This window comes from Electrona antarctica (assembly GCF_951216825.1).
Source record: "Electrona antarctica genome assembly, chromosome: 21".
Classification (NCBI taxonomy): domain Eukaryota; kingdom Metazoa; phylum Chordata; class Actinopteri; order Myctophiformes; family Myctophidae; genus Electrona; species Electrona antarctica.
The window spans coordinates 28,952,265-28,970,778 of record NC_136802.1 but is presented as its reverse complement, the minus strand read 5'-3'; the positions used below and the strand labels follow the sequence as shown (position 1 = coordinate 28,970,778).

The following is an 18,514-nucleotide window of genomic DNA, read 5'->3' as shown; positions in this document are numbered from 1 at the left end:
GGCGACTGGCAGACGCCTTTTTAATGTAATAAAGGCTTCCCTCCTCTTTAACTTTGAGTGCCCAGATCGTCTCTTTTTTTTTAATCTATGCCTTGATCCGTGTGAGCACCTTTTATCACCATTACTTTTTGACATCTCCGTTGAGCACCTGGTTAGTTCCTCTTTTTCTACTGTTGGTGGTTGTCTAGACTTGTGTATGAAATATCACCAGAATAAAAATCTTTAGTGGGGGGGCAATTAAACACTCAGTTAATAAACCGGTTTCTTGTTCAAATGTAATTTTGGAGAGAGAGAGAAGAAAAAATAAATAAAAACCTACACAAAATAAATGAATCCAAATATTTCACATTTTTAGCTTTGCATCAAAAACTATCAAGATGTAAAATAATATACATACCAGTACCACAATTCCAGAACACAATTCTGCAATTTCAGCATTTAGCAAATGAAAAGCAATATGACTTTTTTTTTCAATGTGGTCAGGGTTTAACCCATTTTGGGCGGGAACCACTTTTGGTGTTTTAAGCTTTATGTTATATTTTAGCTATTGAAGAATAGCAGATCCTCAAGCTCATAGCGAGGCTCTTGTAGGTCGATTTTTTTTAAATCGTGAAAATGTGCCACAAATCTTTGAATATATATTCTTTCAGAGTTTCAGTTTTTAACTCAAATCTTTGCTTCTGGGGGGGTCCATGGAACAACATATTTTCAGATCGGGGTGCCAATTACATATAATTTTGGGGGTCCTTGACATGAAATATTGAGAACCACTGATATAGAAACATGAGGTCTTTCAGAAAAAAAGACATTTTAAAAAGACATTTTTTTTATTTCGACGACAGGCATAAATGGGTTTAGTAGTGGACTCACCGGCCCCCAGTGAGTGGTGGTCCACCTGGCGCAGGCCAGAAGGTTGCATGGCCTGGTGTCTGGGGGTCTTCTTCCTGCTCCTAGACAGAGGTGGGCCTCTACCTCCCTAACGTGGACCTCAGGAGGACCCTGTGTGCAGGTGACCCCCCTGTTCTGAACACCTGTCCCACAGCTGGCCGAGCAGGGTGACCAAGGGGCCGCACGCCACCTGTTGTTCCATACAAAGAAAAGAAAAAGAAGACACAGGAATTGTATTTATTCATAGGTACTGTATTTATTCATAGGTACTTTGAGGTGTATTATGGATGTTGTATTTGCCGGTCCAAAATGTAACATTGACGATGTGGTATTGAAGTGTAATTTACTAATTTTATTTCTGCCTCTTGGCCAGTTCCCACTTAAAATAAAGGTTAAATAAAGGTTAAATAAAAAGACACAGTAAGGAAACAGGTCCGAATCAACGATGAACTAAAACAAACTGCGTGTCTTCGATATGCACCGTAATATTTCACACGAATCATTGGCATCATTACTGTGAATATATGTGCCATTTCAATATTTAAAATGAATACCGTGAATTCATTTTAGAAATACGTTTTTGCGTGTGTACAGTATACACACACAACATACATGCACGCACACGCCCCACGAAAGCTGTGTTTTTCATTCACTAAAAGACGACACACAGTAGAGGATGTGAGACTAGACAGGAAGCTTGTAGGTCTTAGGGCTGGTGGGAAGATAGAGCGGAGCTCCATAAAGCACTGAGCCACGTTCTGCATGGTTTCCCTTCACTATGCTGCCGCGCGCTCGGCGCTCTTTCTCGCTCCCCGAGGACATGATGTCTGTCTGCATTTGGTTTTGACACTGTCCATCCTAACTCGTAGCACCTTTTGGTGTTTTAAGCATTGTTATACTTTAGTTATTGAAAAATAGCAGATCTATAAGCTCATAGCACGCCGAGTGCCGTGCTACGAGCTTGTAGATCTGCTATTTTTAGAAAAATCGTGAAAATGTGGCGCAAAGCTTTGAATATATATTCTTTCAGAGTGAACGTTTTTAACTCAAATCTTTGCTTCTGGGGGGGTCCCTGGAACAACATATTTTGAGATGCGGGTCGGCAGCCAAATACATATGATTCTGGGGCTCCTTGACATGAAATAGTTTGAGAACCACTGACCTAGAACCACTGACCTAGAAACACTGACCTAGAAACACTGACCTAGAAACAGAAAACTGTTTAGAAGACATTTTGTAGAATCGGTCTCGGTCGAAATGGGTTAAAGGGCCACTTCACCCCCATTTGCAACCAGATCTTTTTTTAATGATGTTTGGGAGACAAGAAACACTTTCCTGGTGTTTTTATGTGGGTAATAATAGTGTGTGTGATGTCACAGACACTGGTCTTGCTTCCTTCCTGGACTGCATGTTGTCTCAGTAAGACAGCCCTCCCCCTCTCCACAAGCTGGGGTGAGTGCACCAAAGGATTATGGTCATGGTAGTAATCCAGCAATCCAGTGCCAGTCAAACCTTAAGGTGGCTCCAGACCGAGCAGACTTGTCCAGAGACTAGTCAAAACTAACTGTCAAAAGACTGCAAACAGACTGCAGCAGACTGTGCGCTATCAACCGACCCCCGATGAGCAAATCCCGTGCAATAACTTTCCATACCAGGAGGTGGCAGTAGTCTGCTGTGCGGTGCCCAGCCAGAAACAACTGCACTGTCTTGACCAAACAAAAGAACAACAACAACGAACGCACACATGCATGGGTAGGTCTGTCCACCCTCTGCGAGTCTGCATGTAAACAGCAGTGTTGGGCTATTTATACATGCAGTCATTTAGTAGCCTGTGCATATGTTTATTATCGTAATAACCGTAGCCTACTACAGACAATAACAAACCCCTCTATAGCTACACTTCAATCTCTTTGATTGACAAGCTAAACAACCAATGAGGGTGCTCTTTACCCCCCCACCCCTCTTCTCTATCGACTGGGCAAATCCGTCTGTGAACGACCAAACATGTCGGGTTTCTCACGATCCTCGTCGATAACGTCAAGATCATCTATCGACATCCTGCCGACAGGCAAGAGACGGCAGAAATCAGTCCCGACGTAAAATCTCAAACGAATCTCCGCAGTGTGGAGTTGGCTTTAGTCAAACACACAGACTACATTATTTTTCTGGCCATAGGGTGCAAATTTCAAATTGTGCTACTGTTATCTACTACAGATACTATTAACATTGAGTGACTGCAGTCTCTTCCAGCAGTGAAATGTCCCTTTAAGACCCGAGGCCGATTCTACAAAATCAATGTCAAAACCTATGTTGCTATATCAGTGGTGCTCAAACATTTTCATGTCAATGTATTTGGCCGCAAAAATAGCAGATCTATACAAGCCCATAGTGCATCACTTTGCGCCGCACTATGAGCTTGTTAAGCTGCTATTTTTGAATAAATTGTGCAAATGTGTGCAATTGTCTAGACAACCCAGCAAGTACAAAAAAAGGCTTTTTAGGTCAAATCTAAGATGACACAGATGCTTTCCCGCACGGTTTTAATGGGTAAATCTCAGAGACTGAGGTTGTGTGTCAAATTACAGATCTACACATAACAACGTTCAATGCAGAACCGAACACATCTTACATTGTGTGAAGCAGTGTTGTTTTCGTCGACTAAAACTATGACAAAAATGTTCGTTGACTACCTTTTTCACTGACAAAAACTACATAAAAACCAGATAAAAACTAATCCATGATGACTAAAACTATGACCGATTTTCTGAATTTCGTCAACAAATAAAAACTAGACTAAAATGTTATGAAGGGACTAGTGGACAAGAGATCCAGTAAAAGTCATTTTACACTTGGTTGCATGCTGAAAATAGCCGATCTACAAGCTTGACGCGTTGTGAACTTGTAGATCGGCTAGTTTCAGCAAGTGTAAAAACAGTCATGACGGCATCAAGGCCCGCTAAAATACATTTTAGTTGACTAAATCAACTGTAGATTTAGTCGACTAAAATCATATGATATTTAGTTGACTAAAACTCGACTAACACTAAAACATTCCAGGTGACTAAAATGTGACTAAAACTAAATTAAATCTATTCAAGAGACTATGACTAAAACTAAAATCAAAATTTGCTGCCAAAAACAACACTGGTGTGAAGGTGGGCTGATCATAACATTTAAACGTGGGTCACATTGACAATGTTGACATGCAGTAGCAGTGACATTACTGTACCTGTAGGGGCAGGCTTGTCCATGGCACAGCTCAAGTGATTGGCTGCTGTTGCTTCTGTCCGGACAAATGGAGCCATCGTCCGGCATACCCATTCCCTGGCCACAAGCCTTTGCTTCATCACCTGAAAGCAATTAGCAAGCACAAACTATAATGAGCAATTCAATTCAATTAAATTCAAAGGAGCTTTATTGGCATGAGAAAACATGCTTTTACATTGCCAAAGCAAGTGTCAAAATACAATAAAAACACGTGTTAGTATATCTCTGCTGTCGGGAAGATACCTCTTAACTCCAAAATGTTCATTTTTTAGGAAATGAAAATTATACATTTTTCAGGAAATTAAGAAAACCTTATAATTTCAAAACAAAGCAATACAGCAATACAGCCTCATCAAAGTTGGTGTTGTGAGTTTATATATTGTCAATTACTTGCATGAGAGGGGGAGCGGTGGTGGAGTTAGTTGCTTTAGCAGACAGTTTGAGGGTCCAATGGAGTTAAGAGGTTTTGTCCAATGCGTGTTTTACCTTCCATTGGTTCAATATTTTCGAAACAACACACAGACGTAAAGGGTGTTCAATAGCACTGATTTATGCCCCCCAAAAACCTCAAAAAGGGAGTTAGGAGGTTTCCTCCTGACAGCAACGATATACAGTTGGAGTGGGGTACAGCATTTCGTAAACAGAGCTATGTCACATTGCATCGTTATATATATATATGTTATGACAGGGTATAAAGCTTTTTTTTAAAACAAATAGCAGCATTTCTTTGCAGTCACTTTAGGACAAAACATTTTTTTCTGATACATGCAGGATACATCAGCCATGAACAACAACACAATAATAGAATAAGTACGGTAAGTATCTCAAAAATAAAATAAATAACCTTTTCTAAAAAAAAATCTAAGGTCACTTGTGTCAGAAACAATCAGTCTCGTGGTGAATTGGCCTCTTTTACACCACTGAACGAACGATCATTAAACTAGACAAGTATTATACCATATCTCTGCATAAAAGCTTCAGCCTGCCTATATTTCATCAAATGCATCCTTTCACCGAGTCTATATCAAATCTGTCTCCCATTGACTGTCAGTGAAGCCGTTCCAACATTTGTCTTCGTCTAACATTATCAAGATTGTTGGCTCTCTTGGCCGTAGCTTTGGAAGACTCCTGAAGTTCACAAATCACAACGGGACTGTTCAACATCATAGAAATGGCATGGGAGACCTATTTAATGGTACATTTTCCATTTAAGGAAATCCATTGTGCTCCGTGCCACATTCTTCTTGAAAGGCCTCCGACCTGGGCTCGCTTCCTATCCGTGGAACGAGCGCGATGTCGGAAGTACAACCCCCATTAGAACGTTGGCCTTTTCACTGGAGTTGGACTTGAAAGGTCCATAAGATTCTGTTTGGATCCTTTTCAACACTTTTAACCCATTTAGACCTGAGGCCGATTCTTAAAAGTAATTCCTAACAGTTTTCTGAAAAACCTATGTTTCTATGTCAGTGGTGCTCAACCTTTTTCATGTCAAGGACCCCCAGAATTATCTGTAGGCCTATATTGAAAATATGTTGTTCCAGGGACCCCCCCCCAGAAGCAAGAATATTCAAAGAATATTCAAAGATTTGCGCCACATTTTCAAGATTTTTCAAAAATAGCAGACCTACAAGCTCGTAGCGCGGCACTCGGTGCCGCGCTACGAGCTTGTAGATCTGCTATTTTTCAATAGCTAAAGCCTAACATAATGCTTTAAAACACCAAAAGGGGTTCCCATACAGAATGGGTTAAGCTCCTTTATCCCCTCCTTTTAGATTAGGGCGAGTGGGACGCACCCGCCCTAATGTGCTTTGAAATGCTGCCTGGAATCTCTAATTGTTGTCGTATGGGGAGGGAGAGTGGCGGGACATCAGGAAACGGAGGGACGGTGCATGGCGGCTCTTTGATGGTTGAAGCGTACGGAACGGTCGCCACTAATCACGCTAGCTCACTTGGAGAACAGGAGGGACGTTAAAGAAGGCGACCCCGCTGGCCGGGAGCTTTCGATACATTCACAGAGGCTGACGCAGTCAGTGAAAAAAGCTTTTATCTGCTCTGTGTGTGTGTGTGTGTGTGTGTGTGTGTGTGTGTGTGTGTGTGTGTGTGTGTGTGTGTGTGTGTGTGTGTGTGTGTGTCCGTGTGTGTGTGTGTCCGTGTGTGTGTGCATGCGCTCATGCACGTGTGCGTACTGTATATTGCAACATGCAGTGTTCAAAAAGATAATAGCTGAAAGCTGCACGATAATTTCAACTGTGAAATGAAACAGGTGAAAACACAAACACAAAACCAGGCATAATAAAAGTACTTGTGCGGTACAGTGTATTATTATACCGCCGTTTTATTGAGAAAATGAAAGTTATATTCAAAGCATATTCGTGGTATGTGTGTAAGATATTCGTAAAATACTACTAATGCATAATGATTTGCTCACCGATAAGCTGCAGCCGTGATACCAGAGAGGTGGACCCTAGGTGGTTCCTGGCGGTACACGTGTACAGGCCCTCGTCCACCCTGGACGGAGACTGGATCCTCAGCGAGCCGTCTGGCAACAGGCCTACTCTGCCAACGCAAAGGACCAGATATAACCACTGAATGTAGAACATAATTCATCTTAGGACCAGATATAACCACTGAATGTAGAATATACTTCATCTTTCAAAAGACCAGATATAACCACTGAATGTAGAACATACTTCATCTTTCAAGGGACCAGATATAACCACTGAATGTAGAACATACTTCATCTTTCAAGGGACCAGATATAACCACTGAATGTAGAACATACTTCATCTTTCAAGGGACCAGATATAACCACTGAATGTAGAACATACTTCATCTTTCAAGGGACCAGATATAACCACTGAATGTAGAACATACTTCATCTTTCAAGGGACCAGATATAACCACTGAATGTAGAACATAATTCATCTTAGGACCAGATATAACCACTGAATGTAGAATATACTTCATCTTTCAAAAGACCAGATATAACCACTGAATGTAGAACATACTTCATCTTTCAAGGGACCAGATATAACCACTGAATGTAGAACATACTTCATCTTTCAAAAGACCAGATATAACCACTGAATGTAGAACATACTTCATCTTTCAAAAGACCAGATATAACCACTGAATGTAGAACATACTTCATCTTTCAAGGGACCAGATATAACCACTGAATGTAGAACATAATTCATCTTTCAAGAAGTTGTTCTGGATTTCCAAGTACAGGCAACCATGCCCGGCAGTGTTGATTTTTGACAGCAAACTTTGATTTTAGTTTTAGTCATAGTCTCTTGAAAATCTCATCATTTTAAGTCATAATCTCTTTGAATTTAGTTTTAGTCACATTTTGGTCACCTGGAATGTTTTAGTGTTAAGTCTAGTTTTAGACGACTAAATCTACAGTTGATTTAGTCGACTAAAATGTCTTTTGGCGGGCCTTGATACCGTCGTAATGACTGATTTTACACTTGCTGAAAATAGCCGATCTACAAGCTCACAACGCATCGTGCTGCGACACGTTGTGAGCTTGTAGATCTGCTATTTTCAGCATGCAACCAAGTGTAAAATGACCTATACTGGATCTCTTGTCCACTAGTCCCTTCCAAACATTTTAATCTAGTTTTTATTTGTTGACGAAATTGTCAATATATTTAGTCTTAGTTTTAGTCATCATAGCTTAGTTTTCATGTAGTTTCCATTTAGTTCATCAGGTCATCAGTGAAAAAAGGTAGTCGGCGAACATTTATTTGTCATAGTATTAGTCGACAAAATCAACACTGCAGGCAACTGCCTGGGTGGGATACACAGGCAGCCACTCAAAATCAATTCTTGACATACTACTAATGACATTACTAGTACTAATCATAACTTTAACCCATTTTAACTCAAATCTTTGCTTCTGGGGAGGTCCCTGGAACAAAATGTTTTAAGATGGGGGGCGGAGGCATATTTAGTTAAACTCTTTGCACAAGTTGCCTTACCTGCTGCTGTATTGCAACTCCCTTCCATTTTTTGTCCAGCTGAGGTTGGGTTCCGGATTTCCCGAAGCCTCGCACCTCAACTCCAGACTTGTCACCCGGCGCTGCAGTGACACCGGCGTCCCTACGTGGACCACCAGCTCAGAGGACGAGGACGAGGGCGCCACGCCAGACGTCCCCGGGCGCTGTATGAAGACCGGGCCTCTTTGTCTCGTCGTGGCGTGGGACTTGACGTTAGGCCTGTAAAGGAGCGGTACTTGAGTGGAAGACTCCGCTTTGTCCGGAGGGTGGAGAGTAGACTCGTTGGTCTCGCCCTGAACCACCGTGAGCTCGCTGAGCAGCTGGGCAATGAGCAGCTCCCCCTGCGGTCTGCCGATGCCTTCGGAAAGGTTGTGGGCGATCTCGTCCAGCTTCTGGGTCTCGGCGATCAGCACGATTGGACTGGAGAGTTCTGCGGTCGACGCTTCCTCTTCTTTGAGCGTGGACCGGTTCTTTTCGCCGGAGGAACGCGGTGCGTCGACAACGTGCTTGTTGTTGTCGGAGGAGCCTCTGATGGCGAGCAAGTGCTGGACGATGCCGTCGTATCGGTTGAAGGAGAGCCGTAGCTCCTGTAGTCTCTCCCCTGCCAGGGCCACCTCCTGCTGGCTAGCCTTCCGCTGTTCGTCCTGGAGGAGCCACGAGTCCCCACCACCCTCCGGCACGGAAAGCTTCTGCTTGCTGCCGATGACTTTCAGGACAAAGTTCTCCCGGGCCTGACCTGCCACACAGGTGTAGACCCCAGCGTCGGAGGCACGCAGCTGCTGGATCTTGACATAACCCAGGGACGTGATGGAGATGTGGGGGAGGCCGACCAGGGGTTTCCCTTCCTTCAGCCACTGGATGTGACCTTTGCGGAAGCGCCGGGTCGGACATCGGATAACCACAGACGTCCAAGGGAGCAGGTAGGCATAGCCTCCCACGACGAACTGTAGCTTCCTGCTCTTCCTCAACTGGATGTAAACCTTCTTCTGGGTCAGGACGGTGGGGTCTGGCTTGACAACGTCTGGGCCCACGGTCTCTGTGACAGTAATGGATGGGGGAAGCAAGTCGAAATAATGTCAGGCATTGGATGAAGACGGGACGATCGAAAACTGTGAGCTGAACTAATCAACCCTATGGCGTCACTATTCTGGGCATGTGATAATTGCAGAGGCTTTGCCAAAAATAGATGATCTACAAGCTCTCAGCGCATTGCACTGCGACACATCGTGAGGTCGAGATTGGCTATTTTCAGCGAAGAGATATAATCTAGCATAGAGCTCTGGGGAACCCCTGCCAGTGAGTTATATAGGGTTTAAGGGGTTACATTAGATCAAATTACATTTTTGGAGTGTGATTCTATTTATTTTTAGTAGGCCTTTAAAACAAAAACAAAAAGACTAAGATGTAAACTAAGATGTTTAAAAGGTTTAATGCATAAGGCATAACAGTTTTGAGGACAAGGCCTGCTTTGTTTCATTTCTGACTTGATGATTTTAAAGGTCAGAAAAAATACAAGTAATCCCTGAATATCCACTTTTCCAGCATTCTCCTTCAGCACACTGGAAACAAGACCAAGGCTTACTTGGGCCAGTGGCTTTTTTTTCCTCTTTTCTTCCACGGATCGAAGATCGGCAATTGTTTTCACGAGAAATTCTTGAGCTTAACCTGAATTAGCCCCAGTCCCCCAACAAACGCAAACATTTACCAGGGCGGTTTTTAAGAGAATTCATAGCTGGCTTGAGTGGCTTCGGAATGTTTGACTTGCTTAGCACCAAAAAACCCCGTCGGCAAATTCAAATCTCCCTCGCACTCCTGTGTGCAGTGTTGTTTTTGGCAGCACAATTTGATTTTAGCCCTGATGAAGACCGTATAGGTCGAAACATGTCGGTTCAATAAAGTTTTCCTCCTTTTAACATTAAGTGTGCCCGGATCTCCTCTTTGCTCTATATCGATGTGTTATCCCGATTGATCCCAGGAGCACCTTTTTACTATTTTTACATTTTTTATACCTGCACACCTTCTGAGCACCTGGTTGCCTCCTTGCCTCAAAATTAGATTTTAGTTTTAGTCTTTTGAATAGTTTTCATTTAGTTGTAGTCACATTTTAGACAGTCACCCGGAATGCTTTAGTCTAGTTTTAGTCTACGCTTGATTTAGTCAACTAAAATGTATTTTGGCGGGCCTTGATGCGGTCGCAACGACTGTTTTTTTCACTTGCTGAAAATAGACGATCTACAAGCCCACAACGTGTCGCAGCGCGACGCGTTGTGGGCGTTGTGACGAGCTTGTAGATCGTCTATTTTCAGCATGCAACTAATTGTAAAATTACTTATACTGGATCTTTTTTAGTCTAGTTTTTATTTGTTGACGAAATTGTCGGTATATTTAGTCTTAGTCATCCTAGCTTAGTTTTTATTTAGTTTCCATTTAGTTTTCGCCAGTGGAAAAAGGTAGTCGACGAAATCAACACTGACAGTATGAAACGAAATGGAGCTGGACTCAAACAGAGCCTCTCTCTCTCTCTCTCTGTCTCTTACTCTCACAGGGCCTGAGGGAGCACGCCCGGATGCTGGTGGGCCTGGGTGTCGGGGCACAGGTCTCGGGGGCCATGGTCCGATACTGCCCGCTCTCCCCCTGCCTCCTGCAGACCACCTGGAGCCTCTGGATGCCCTCGCCACATGTCACTGAACACTGCAGGGGGAAACAGGGAGTTACTAACGGTATGGACACAGATGCATCCTGTGCATATATCCTGTCCTCCTATACACCCCATCCTGGCATTTATTTTCCACCATTTATCATTTAACCCATTTCGACCGAGACCGATTCTACAAAATGTCTTCAGTTTTCTGAAAAACCCATGTTTCAATATCAGTGGTTCTCAAATAATTTCATGTCAAGGACCCCCAAAAATATATGTAATTGGCCTCCGACCCCCATCTGAAAATAATAAAAATATGCATAGTTCCAGGGACCCCAACGTAGCAAAAATATTAGTTGAAAATGTTCGCTCTCTGAAAGAATATATATTCCAAATTTGTACCACATTTTCACGATTTAAAAAAAATAGCAGAACTACAAGCTCGTAGCGCGGCACTCGGTGCCGCGCTATGAGCTTGTAGTTCTGCTATTTTTCAATAGCTAAAGTATAACATAATGCTTAAAACACCAAAAGGGGTTTCCGACCAGAATGGGTTAAGTTCATATGGAAAATGTCACATGTCATGCAGTGTCGTACTGTATATAATATATCATGGCCACATCAAACACTTGTTTCTCATTGACTGGCAGGTGTCCACTAATATTGTATATCGTACATTTTAAGCTTAGTCCCCGTCAACCGCATAATTACTGTTCTAAATCAATGCTTGTGAACCGCACGTAACCATAATCAACAGTAATAAACAAAACTGTAGCATGTGTTTGCGAAGACAACACAGCTTTTGTTTGTGGTTTTTCTCCAAGTTAAAAACATTGCTTGTATGTATATGGTGATACAGTACAGTGCCATATCACTCATCATACAGCAAGTCAGGTTTGGACTAAACTACGTAAGGTAGGAATGTAGTACAGTAGGTATGTTAACTGGTAAATTGCGCATTTATGTTCAGTAAATAAATGCACACAGAATAAATAAATGCACACAGAATAACGCTTCCTACTTCCGGACCCCTTCCCTATACTTCCTTCACAGGTGATACTGATGATACCAATAATGAATGCTCTGTTCCATTTAGTGTGGTTCTCAAACCTTTTAATGTCAAGGACCCCCATGGAACCAAATTTGGTTCCATTTGTACTCTCTCTCAGAGTTACACACCCGTACGGGACCATTTGGAACACTTTGAGACCCACAGGGGTAGCAGAGTGTTTCCAGTGAGCCAACATGCACAACATCAGACTCTGTTTGACCAGAATGGAACAGAGGATTAATTAGTAGCGTCGGTAACAGAAAGTAGGAAGAGGCCCGGAAGTAGCAAGAGTTATTCTGTGTGCATGTTAGCCTCGGAGACCACATGCCTTTTCCTTTCAAAAGAAAAGGAAATACATAGACATAGAAGGTAGAAAAAAGGTAGCCGCCTCCTTCGGCTCTGGGGCATATGTGCAAAAGTGAAGCACCACTTCAGTGCTTCACTAGTCTCACGTATACAGACTATTGTGAGAGGCAACAGTCTGGCAACGCGAGACATAGTGCCGCGCAGAAGCTTCCGTGTGCATCACAGAGCAGACGTTTCGGGTGAGAACAAGTCCCGGAAAAGACGCGCTGTGATGGCCAGTAGTCACTTGAGTGGCAGCGTGGCGTATAAGCGTGCCTTCCGCACTTCTGGCGTACTTCCGCCCTCATGTCGATACATGTCGCTCCAATGAACTGTAGCGGCTTGTCTTCTAAATCATGACAGTTTTCTGAAATACCTATGTTTCTATACCAGTGGTGCTCAGTATTTCATGTCAAGGACCCCCAGAATTATATATATTTGGCCACCGACCCCCATCTAAAAATATGTTGTTCCAGGGACTCCCCCAGAAGCAAATATTTGAGTTAAAAACGTTCTGAAAGAATATACATTCAAAGATTTGCGCCACATTTTCACGATTTTTCAAAAATAGCAGAACTACAAGCTCGCTATGAGCTTGTAGATCTGCTATTTCAAAAGCTAGAACAGAACACCAAAAGGGGTTCCCGCCCAAAATGGGTTTTAATATCTATGCATATAAAGAGCCTATCCTACCTGCGCCCAGTCAGTTGTCACCCATCTGGGCGGGCACTCTTGCGTGGCACAGGGCTGCCGGTTCGGGGGATTGACGGAGGGACAGAAGGTGTCCGGCAGCTCCAGCACGCTGCCGTCCGACAGCCTCTGTTTGCAGAACACCTCCCTCGTCTGGACACCACCGCCACAGCTGCGGGAGCACTGCGTATACATACAGAAAACACATACAGTTTCTGAAAAACGTATGTTACTGTATCAGTGGTATAAAATAGAAAATTACATAATGCTTTAAAACACCAAAAGGGGTTCCCGGTTTTAATGGATTAATTCTGGAGTGTGTACCAAAATGAACCAAATGGACCCCGGCCATTTGTACACTCTTAGATTGGACTAAATGGAACCAAAATGGTCCATTTTGGACAGTTGGTGTGTGCTAGTGCACTGGGCTTTTACTGGCCAGACTGTATTGACAATAGTGTATGTGGCTAGGCAGAGAGAGAGAGAGAGAGAGAGAGAGAGAGAGATTGCTATTTTCAGCATGCAACCAAGTGGAAAACGACTTATACTGGATCTCTTGTCCACTAGTCCCTTCCTAACATTTTAGTCTAGTTTTTATTTGTTGACGAAATTGTCAGTATATTTAGTCTTAGTCATCCTAGCTTAGTTTTTATTTAGTTTCCATTTAGTTTTCGTCAGTGGAAAAAAGCTAGTCGACGAACATTTTTCGTCTTAGTTTTAGTCGACGTAAAACAACACTGGTCATAAATGTGTACCTGTCCCCAGTCTCTCGGGTCCCACAGAGGGGGGCAGTCGAAGCGGTTGCAGGCCTGAACAGGGGTGGGCTTGGAGGCACGACACTCCTCGTCCCTGATACTCTCCGTGTGGTTGCGGTCCCGCGAGGGCCGGTGAGTGCACGCCACCGTGCGGGTCATCAGACCCACGCCGCACGTAGCGGAACACGAACTCCACTCTCCCGTCTCCCACCTGTAAGGGGTTTAATTGTAACGTGTCTGGTTTATATGCATAGTTGCTATTCCTAAATGTAACCACAAAGCATATTGAATTTTCAGTAGCATTCACTTGGTATAGCTGGCTCTCTGACACAAGTTTTTGGGGCTAGTGAACGCTATAGTCCTCAGCCTTTAAGGTGTCGATCCAAAACATTTTTGGAATATACATATTACCTACGACTTAAAAGTAATATTCTTTAACAATATATTATATTTAGATATTCATTAACCTGCTCATAGCAATGAGCACCATGGGTGGAAATCAAGAACAGATGGGAATATTTTCAAGAAACTTTGTAGGCTAGGTGGATATGGCACACGTTCCAGTTAAATGTGCATGCATTTCTGCATTTGTTAGAAACTTAACAAAATTAAGAGTTTAACCTATGTGCTTACCTGTATAGTAACTTGGACAAGTAGTAAAATGTATGTTATATATTACTTTGTTACTCATGAAAGTAATATTATGTAATGCATTACTGTACTGTGTACCCCTACCCAACAGTGATTCCAAGCTGAAGAATATATACAGAATATACTGCCAACCTCCACTGAAGAAGCCTCTACAGTCCCATTACTCACTAAATTACAATGGCCATATCATGGCAGGTGAATACTGAATGCAAATATCGGTCTCTCACCAACAAAAGAACAGCACAAAATGTCCACAACAGTTTCCTAAAACCCGTGTGGGAAAGTCGTGAGGTAAACGTTGGACCTCCTTTATCCTCATATAAGCCTGTCTAATACAATGTCAGAAGATCAGGGTGATCAATCCCTCGCTGACGTTTTTCTCAGCATGTTTCTCGGATTACACCAATCTTGAAGGAGTGGCGGCCATGCCAACTTTTCATATTGTTGCGTAACATGCTGTATATCCAACCTCAGTCACAAGCCCTTTACGGAGATGCCTGAAATCATTGGTTTGGAGTCGAGATGGCAGCCACTTCACTCGTCCGCGCTTTGACAGATCGGGTGATATTTCAAAACTATTCCTATTTACACAAGGCTTCCAGGGAACCCAAAGAGATTTGGGAGCGGAGCTTGTTTCTGCACCGGGACTATATATGCGCTCAACGCCAAGCCTTGTGGCTGCTTCCCCTTCAGAGGGAACAGTATCCAAGTGGAGGAATATGGGAGGGCGAGGAGGCCTCTGGGAAGGGGGTGTCGGGCCAAAGGAAACAAGTCCAACGCAGCGCGTTTGTTGTGCCTGAAAACAAGAATCAAGGCCTGGAAAAACAGCCCGAGGTAAGGCTGCAAGCCTCTGGATTTTCTGACATGGGTGCGAGTCGGTGGAACGACAACGGCGCTGTGCACAGTGTTAACTCGAAACGTGTGGCCAAACACACAATCTACCCACCGTTGTGCCACAGCTCGGACAGATTAACAACATGCCGTTATGTTGTTCAACAGGGGCAAGATATATCATTTAAAAAGGAATTGAAACTGAATATTGTGTACATATTTACACAAGATTACAGCAATACTACACATATTTACACACATTAAACTGATTTAGTATCGTTGTTAACAATTCTGGCAGTTCCACGATACCGCATGACAGATCCTCTCTGCATCACAACAGTTTATGGCCAATGGTGATGAAAGGAGAAAGTGAAATATTGCAGAAAACTGTAAATGACATTATGAAACAATAGCCTCTATCAATCAATAACAAAAACTATTACGATAAACCCCAGTGGTATAGATAGTGCATGCTGGCAATCGAAAACCTTTTACGCAAAAAGGAAAACACAACAGCAGCATGTATTTCTGGCGTTGCACTCATCAGGCTATTCCAGGCCTTCTCAAATCATTGCCATCTTGACATTATGATCACAGAGAGCACCATATACAGTAATATGAGAAGGCAAATACAATGTCCATTTGTGTCCGTTATGATAGTTTTCCGAGGGCTTTTAAAACGGTAGCCTCCCCCCCTACGCTTCCATGCTGTCAAAACACCTATATTTCTTTAAAAATGTTCCTTCCCCTGTGGGGGGAGGATGGATGAGGACGACACTGCAGAGGCCTAGTGAACATGGACATCTGATCCCTATTGTGTGTGTGACTCAGACTGGGCTCAGCTGGCCGTCCCACTGGCTTCATTTCCTGCTCGCTGAGATGCAGCAGCCCATCCATTTGTTGTCAGGCTGATTCAGTGTCACTGGGAGTTAATGTGCCTATGAACTGAGATGATTTAACCCATTTCGACCTGAGGCCGATTCTAAAAAAAAAAAGTCTTCTAGTTCTAAGTGTAACTAATGTTTCTATGTCAGTGGTGCTCAACCTTTTTCATGTCAAGGACCCCCAGAATATCTGTATTTGGACCCTCATCTGAAAATATGTTGTTCCAGGGACCTCCCAGAAGCTGAAGTTCAAATCGTTCTCTCCGAAAGAATATATATTTAAAGATTTGCGCCTTATTTTCACGATTTTTCAAAAATAGCAGTGCCGCGCCATGAGCTTGTAGATCTGCTATTTTTTAATAGCTAAAGTACAATGCTTAAAACACCAAAAGGGGTTCCCACCCAGAATGAGTTAAAGGGGGATGAAAATCATGAAACCCTAGATTTTGTGGGGCTAAAAACATGGTAGGCTGCATAAAGGTATAGTATAGTGAATGCAAATGAATAACGGGTGTGTTTCGATTTAACCACGTTAACTCTAGTGCCTCTATTCTGGGCATGTCGTCATAATAGTGTAGGCTAAAATATTCTGAACATTCGGTGGGAATAGCAGAGCTATGCGTCGTGAGCTTGTAGATTCGTCTATTTTCGGCAAAGACATTTGGTGTAGACTAAAGGAGGGGGGCCAAGGGCTTACGTTGCATACAGTAGGTTCAGAGGCATGTGAAGAATCATGCGAAGTACCTGTATATTAGTAAATGCAAATAATTTGACTATAATTGTACATTTTTAGCAAAAGGCCTCAGAAGGCTATAGTGACAGGTGCGTAGGGCTATAGAGCGTCGCAGTCCCGCCCCCTACCATGGCCCAGGAAATGATTCTCCGTTCATTTTCCTCAGACATTTCAGAAAGTATTTATTTAAAGACTTTTACGCCGCGGACAAAGCCAACTGGAGTCGTGACAAATCATTTTGGGCCGAACAAATAATGAGAAAGAAGAAAAAAACGGCAGGTTACAACACTTTTTTTTTTTGTTTTTCTTCTTTGTAATTATTTGTTTGGTCCAAAATATTGTTTGTGTTGTCATGAGTTGTGACGACTCGAGTTGGCTTTGTCCGCGGCGTAACCGTCTTTAAATAAATACTTTTTGAAATGTCTATGGGAAAAATGCATTGGGATTCATTTCCTGGGCCATGGTAGGGGGCGGGACTGCGACGCTCTATAGAGCATACATTAAAAAGGGTAGCTTTGAAAAAACAAAGAAAAGGTCCCGCACACTGAGAGACACTTGCCAAAATGTTGCTCTTTATTAGGTCGACGTTTCGGTCGATTAGACCTTCATCAGGACAGACAATCATCGTCTGTCTGCGTTACCTTTTCTTTGTTTTTCAAAGATACCCTTTTTTACAATAATTGTACTACATGCCAGATCTTCATTTAGGAGAAATTGCATAGCGGAAATGTTTCAATGTCTCTCATAGATTGGAGGGTGTATATTACCTGGGTGGGCAGGGTTGGATGTTGCAGTCCTGGAGGAGCTGGGGGGGACGGCGAGAGCTCTCACACAGGCTCTGGCCCACCGTCTCCCTGGTCTGCTTGTTGAGGCACATCACCACAGCCTCCTGCACACCTGACAACAATAAAGCAACCCACAAGGCAATCACTAGGCCAGTCCATATAGAGTTATAATATATCTAGAGAGTGGACGAGGAGCGACAGCCCCGCAATGCCCGCAATTCATTTCAATGGAAGTTGCTCAGAGGCGTTTTGAAGGACCCGGAAGAACGCTCTACTTCCGCAATTTTTCAATTTGCCAACCAAGATTTGGTTTGCAAATCGAAAGTGTGTGTGTGTGTGTGTGTGTGTGTGTGTGTGTGTGTGTGTGTGTGTGTGTGTGTGTGTGTGTGTGTGTGTGTGTGTGTGTGTATTTTGTACAGTTGGAGGCCATCGATATTGTCCTTTTCTTTTTGCTGAGGTTTGCGTGATCTGCGCAAAACCCCTTTTGGTGTTTTAAACATTATGTTATAATTTAGCTATTGAAAAATAGCAGATCTACAAGCTCATAGCGCGCCACCGAGTGGCGCGCTACGAGCTTGTAGGTCTGCTATTTTTGAAAAATCGTGAAAATATTTATTTCAGAAAACTGGAGGATTTAGAAGGATTTTTTTAAATTTTGAGGTCAGGCCTAAATGGGTCAAATGATAAGGGACAATATCGGTGGCACCCAACTGTATATACCTTGTTGAACCTAGAATACACACACTCACGCACGCACAGCACGCACGCCGCTCTTGTGTCCGTTACCCTCACATTAGCGTGCCGCTGCACACAAAGAAAAACACAACATATTGCTAACAGACGTTGCAGGGAAGCAACCAAAATATTAGGCGCCCCTTTACGAAAACAAGCAGTGATTGTGATCTAATGGAGCCCTAATGTACGTCAAAACAACATGGGCCGCACACTCAAGCTGTGGGGCCGATCAGCGCTTGTGATGTCAGGCTCTG

General features: G+C 43.1%; 1 protein-coding gene across 1 annotated transcript in view; it reads right to left on the bottom strand.

The window, feature by feature from the left end:
• The window catches only part of LOC306914317 (ADAMTS-like protein 1), a gene marked incomplete at its 5' end in the record, with an annotated part of 72,030 nt that overhangs the window by 5,312 nt on the left and 48,204 nt on the right, over window positions 1-18,514 (bottom strand). Inside the window, 8 exons of the mRNA XM_079491314.1 lie at window positions 871-1,078; window positions 4,118-4,238; window positions 6,584-6,711; window positions 8,142-9,195; window positions 10,697-10,850; window positions 12,890-13,069; window positions 13,642-13,852; window positions 17,508-17,637. Of these exons, the coding sequence (XP_079347440.1) occupies window positions 871-1,078; window positions 4,118-4,238; window positions 6,584-6,711; window positions 8,142-9,195; window positions 10,697-10,850; window positions 12,890-13,069; window positions 13,642-13,852; window positions 17,508-17,637 (2,186 nt within the window). The remainder of the gene's footprint in view (window positions 1-870; window positions 1,079-4,117; window positions 4,239-6,583; window positions 6,712-8,141; window positions 9,196-10,696; window positions 10,851-12,889; window positions 13,070-13,641; window positions 13,853-17,507; window positions 17,638-18,514) is intronic.